Genomic DNA, 5,585 nt, shown 5'->3' with positions numbered 1-5,585 from the left:
GCCCATTTGGGATTAATGGTAAAAACAATAACTAGGCACAAGAAGTAACACACTCCCATCCACAACTAAACCCATTTGGGCCTAAACAAAATAATCCCATGTGAGTTTAATAAAAACAAGCACATAACTTAAGGGGAGGGGCAGATGTGTAATTTCTTAATATGATTTCATAAACCCTACCATTCGTTTCTTCTTCCTCTTCCTCCTTCCTTCTTCCTTACCAATAGCACATAACTTAAGGGGAGGGGCAGATGTGTATTTTCTTAGTGTAATTCCTTACTACAGTCTGGGCAGCCATGGTTGCTTGTCATACGTGGACAGCCATGGTTGCTATCAACAAAATTTTTTTAATAAAATATATGGATCAACTTCATACAACACACCATTAAAGTAATTGAAAGCCTTCTACCGGTCGGGGAGGCTCTGATAGCATTGAAAGGAGAAAACGATTTGGATCGCCCTATTGGTAGGGTCAACCATTCAAAATTTTCGCAATCATAAGGGAAGAGAAATATCAGTTACTTGAATGTAACCTCACAAGTGCAAGGCCTCCAAAATAATATAGCCTTTTCAGTGACTATTTTTCCCACCATAGTAGCAAGCCGTTAACATGATTGTTGGTCACTACCACAGTCACCCTTCTCATCGCATAGTATTTCTCAAACCCTACTTTCTCACACACCCACTAATGAGATTGAAGAACTCTACGGAAGAAGGGGGAGAGCAAATCGGTTATGTGTGTGTGTGTGTGAGAGAGAGAGAGAGCTTTAATACCCAAATTGGAAAAATCATATCCTAACAATCAGGGGGTGGTGATAATTTCCCAAAGTGCACTAACTCTCTTCAACCCATGATTAAGTCTAGGTTCAAATGACCACTTTAAGTGGTTGGGGATGAAATTCCTACAATATAAGACATGAGAGTTTGAATTTAAAATTCAAACTCCTGCGTCCATATCTAGATAAACCAGAGCTTTCATTATTTTGATGAAGAAACTATAAAACCCTAACACACATCTCCTTATGAGATCATTAGAATATAGAGAAATCCTAATCCCCAAAAATACAAAACTACCCCTAATATAAACAATTCCCAAAAATTTGAGTCGGTGGCTCCCCCTCCCAACCCTAACTCATTCTCTGGATAATAAGATCGCCAATATCGGGGAAAATTAATCTATACTTCCTATATTAAACTGAGATCAGGCTTCACCAATAACAATCGAGTTCCTCCCAAACCCCAACCCAAGGTTGTGAAAGTCCAACCAACCTTTTACCAAGCCAGTACCAGTGCCAGTGCCGGGCCAAGATGGTGGACCATCCGGACCCAGGCTCATACTGATATATCATAGAGCAGGACCAAATTCTCATTGTCCAATCTATTTAATGTCCCCATCCGTGAAGCCTACTGATTCCTCCAACTAGCCATCCATCAATCAATCATGCTGTTAGCCAAAATTTTGAATGTCATTCTGTGTACGGAATGAGTGAGTGGGACCTCTTGAGTCATGTCTTGGTTGCTAGATACCAACATAAACAATCCTCCAAAACTTCTATTTTGTAATGTCACCTTAATTGATTTGTGTGTTGAGTTGAATGGTTCAGAATCACCAATTACTAAAGTGAGAGAGAAGAAGGAGATAGATTAGGGTAGGGGTACTTCACAGACCATGGAGTGCACCTCTTGTTAATTTTGTTCTCAAAATCCACACACTAAATGCTTTAAAGAAAACCGAAAAAAAAAAAAAAAGAAATGAGATACTCCTTTTGATGTAGGCTTTTTCAATTCACATGCCTATGTGCTTTGGTTCTTTTAATACAGTTCTTGTCTATTTGTATCTGGAGTTTTCTTCTGAGCTTCCTCTCCTTCTTCTCTCTTAAAGACCAAACATATCAAGCAAGACAAAAGCAATGAAAACTGTAAAATGAAGACTCTTGGTAAAATTCCATCTCAGTTATAGTTTGAAGTCTTGAGTCTCCCTACAACTCCAAGAGTTGGCAGTAGAGGAAACACTCTTGTCTTGTCAGTCTATGGACCTCTTTGGTATTCTTTGAAAAAAATCTCTACAGATCGTGCCACTCTATCTCAATTGGTCATTATTCAACCACATCCACCCCCTCATCTTGCCACTCACTCTCTCTCTCTCTCTCTCTCTCTCTCTTATATTCTCTTCATTGCTTGAACATAATTTATTCATCATTTCTCATTCCCTATCTACTGAAATTTCAGAGTACTAATGGCCACTATTAAGATATCCACCTACTTGGTCTTACTTATCTTCACCTTCCTCCTCCCATCAATCTTTATGCAAGGTCAAATATATTCAAAACAAAAGATAAACACTGTTTTATATTCTTTCTATTGCATTCTTTGATGGGTTTCTGCTCATCTTTTCCATTTAAGCTCTGTTGGATACAAAATTTAATGTGATGTAAGTATATATTGCAGGTCTTGAAACTCATGTAATAATTCCTCATCAACAGGAGGCATCTCATACATCTCCATCGCTGAAGGAATTGCATTTTCAGGTGATCAGAATTCACTTTTAATTTTTATAACAATCAAACTACCCAGTTCATATTTACTAATAAGTTCTAACTTCTATTTCTTCATATATTCTTGAATATCTTAATTTTATTATATGTATCTTTCACAGGGTGTCAGTGAAGAAGTTAACTGGAGGAAAAAGAATTTAAGGAGATTGATGATTGGATCTACAGCTCCAATCTGTACTTACAATGAATGCAGAGGGTGCAAGTACAAGTGTAGAGCTGAACAAATACCAGTTGATGCAAATGATCCTATCAACAGTGCTTATCACTACAAATGTGTGTGCCACAGGTAAATTAGTTGACTAGCTAGACTCTTTCTTGAGATATATATAAAGCAAGTAAAATATAGAATAAAATGAGAGGGTGCATGAGAGCTTTCACTAGGGAATTTGCAACCACCTATACAAGAGAAATGAATCTCTCTCTCTCTCTCTCTCTCTATATATATATATATATATAGATAGACTTAGAAGATTTTTCTATCTTCTTTTCTCTTTTGATATGTAGTACTTTGTTGAAATTGGGTCCCAAAAGAGTTGTAATTTGTAGTTTGAATGTTAATGAGAAATTGTATGAATTTTGGGTGAATCTGTTAAATCTTTGTTTGAAGGAAGAGCTAAGAAAAGAAAAGGCTCTATTAATGAGCTTAACAGAACCCTGAAGGGTGGAAGTGTGTACTTGCAGTCTTAGTCAGAGAATAGTAATTTCATGTACCAACAACATGCACCAACACTACGCTCCTTGGAAAAAGAGAGATACCTCAATTTCACCACATTTGATGATGAAAGCCTCTGAAATTAACATGCATTCATTAATGTTTCTGAACTCTGATTTTCTTCTCCTGCCCATTTAATGCAAACTCAATATCTTAGCAGATCCATCTATAAATTCCTTAGGAAAGAATTAAAGAAGATGATTGAATCCATAAATCTGATTATAAGAAAGACTTTCTCTTCACAAGAAGATAGAGAGTAAAAGCTCAAAATTTAATGGACCCATTGTCTCTCCACTCGTGGTGGTGACGAGAGAATCTCTTTGTTCACCCTTTCGCATTCTCTCTCTCAATCATTGGTCTTTAGAGAAGGATATTTCAGACTATGAACAGGGACGTACTGACAGTTAATGATGAACCCAGTGTCCAATCATAGCAGCACATCACTATTGTGAAGCCTGGGTGAATGAAGGAAAACTTAATCCAAGACCATGATTATAAGACTCTCTTTAGGAGAAGATAGACAGCAAAACCCCAAAATTTAAAGGACCCATTCTCTGTCCACTCATGTTGACGAGAGAATCTCTTTGTACACCGCATTCTCATTCTCTTATTGGAATTTAGAGAAAGATATTTCAGACAATGAACAATAGGGGGAGTGCCGGTTAATGATGAACCTAGTGTCCAATCATAGCATCACATCACCATTGGTGAAGCTTCAGTGAAGGAAAACTCAATCTAAGCCCAAAATATTTCTTGATGTGATAATTTATATCAAACCGAGTTTTCTTCAAGCTACGGTGAGGAAGAAGGAATACCTTTACCGATGGCCACCAGCAATTTGGACCTCCAATAACTACGGAGGGAAGTAATAATGACGGTAGATTCGTGGGTATTTTCTTCACCGTGTTTCTCTTTTTCTTCTCTCATTCGCTAAATTACTTATGAAAGACGAATAATTGCAACATTTTTTTTGGGGGGGGGGGGGGGGTTTGTTTCTCTTCAAGTTTTCTATAAATGAGAGTAATCTTATGCATACTATGTATATTGACTTGGCCAAAACCCATTCAACATGAATGTCTTTTAAGGCTATTAGAAGGTTAGATGGCTGTTTTGGTGTTAAACTAGGCAATCTATCCTTCTATCTGAGAGTGAGGGAATGAAAGAAGGGGGCACATGGTTGTGGTCCCAATAAGAAGACAAAAAGTTACAAAGGATCACATGGGCACCTTGTCTCACAGAATAAGGCCAACTTTTCATTCAATAAAACAAGAAAGCAGAGGGCGGATGAAATTAATAATGCTCTGTTGTTTTTTTGGACCTTCTTGTTTTCCATCTTTCTTTCCACAGGAACATTCTCAAGATTCTCTTTCTTAGGTCTCTCCTCTTCTTCCTTCTGTCGTACTTGCTCTTGGTCTGCTTCTGGTACAGCCAAATTTTGTTAACTAAAGTTGCCACATCTTTATATTCCTAGTTTCCAACTTGTCAAGCAATATGGACCCTTGATTCTTCCCAAACAGTAAACACGAAGAAGAGCCATAAAAAAGTATCTATAGAATTTATCCAAACAAATAGCTACAAAGATGGCAAATCCTCCGCCACCTTTGGCCCCCAATGGGCTTGGAAAACAATCAAACAGCTGCCATGCCTTGCTAAAATGTGTTTCTTTGTATGGCAGCAACGAATTTCTGCCTCCCCGAGAATTTCTGCACCAGAAATGGCCTGATCTTTCCCGACTGACTCGATGTTAGGTAATTGATCAATATGCCAAAAGCTCCAAAACTGATGGATCGGAACACATTAAATCAAGCTCTTTAACTTATTCCATACTAGGCTGGCCCAATCTAATTCTCATATACTAGAGTGGACCCCATTAGGCACATAACACTCGAAGTACAACTTCAGCTCTTATTTTTGGGTCTGAGAAATCTGGAAAGCCAGAGACAAACAAATATTTCAAAATACCAGATTGGAGCCAAACAAATCCATGCAACTCATTGAATACCATGCATACAAATTTTATCGAGCTTCGAAAAGAGAATGTTATCTTCAAGTCTCCACCAAATTCCTATCACCTGTATTATTTCAAATTTTGGAAACTCGGATCGGTGAATTGACCAATTCAGATCAGAATCAGTTGTGACCGTTCTCGATTCCATCACAACCAATTCCGGACAATTTTAGGGTTCGCCAAGAAAGCCTAGAATCAATGAGTTTTTAGATTTGAGGGCCGGTTCTAGGGTTCTTAGAACCAATTTTAGTCGATCCAATATGGCCAATTCATGCCAAGATCCCTAGAATCAGCAAGTTTCTAGATCTGA

General features: G+C 37.9%; 1 protein-coding gene across 1 annotated transcript; it reads left to right on the top strand.

The window, feature by feature from the left end:
- Positions 1–2,131: 2,131 nt before the first annotated feature.
- LOC122659716 lies at positions 2,132–2,963 on the top strand. Its single transcript, XM_043854823.1, has 3 exons — positions 2,132–2,312; positions 2,449–2,528; positions 2,657–2,963. The coding sequence occupies exons 1-3, from the start codon at positions 2,237–2,239 to the stop codon at positions 2,843–2,845; spliced, it is 345 nt and encodes a 114-aa protein (XP_043710758.1). The 5' UTR covers positions 2,132–2,236; the 3' UTR covers positions 2,846–2,963.
- Positions 2,964–5,585: the final 2,622 nt, after the last annotated feature.

The sequence above is a fragment of the Telopea speciosissima genome, chromosome 4 (genome assembly GCF_018873765.1).
Source record: "Telopea speciosissima isolate NSW1024214 ecotype Mountain lineage chromosome 4, Tspe_v1, whole genome shotgun sequence".
NCBI lineage: Eukaryota > Viridiplantae > Streptophyta > Magnoliopsida > Proteales > Proteaceae > Telopea > Telopea speciosissima.
This window is presented reverse-complemented; position numbering and strand designations above follow the sequence as displayed.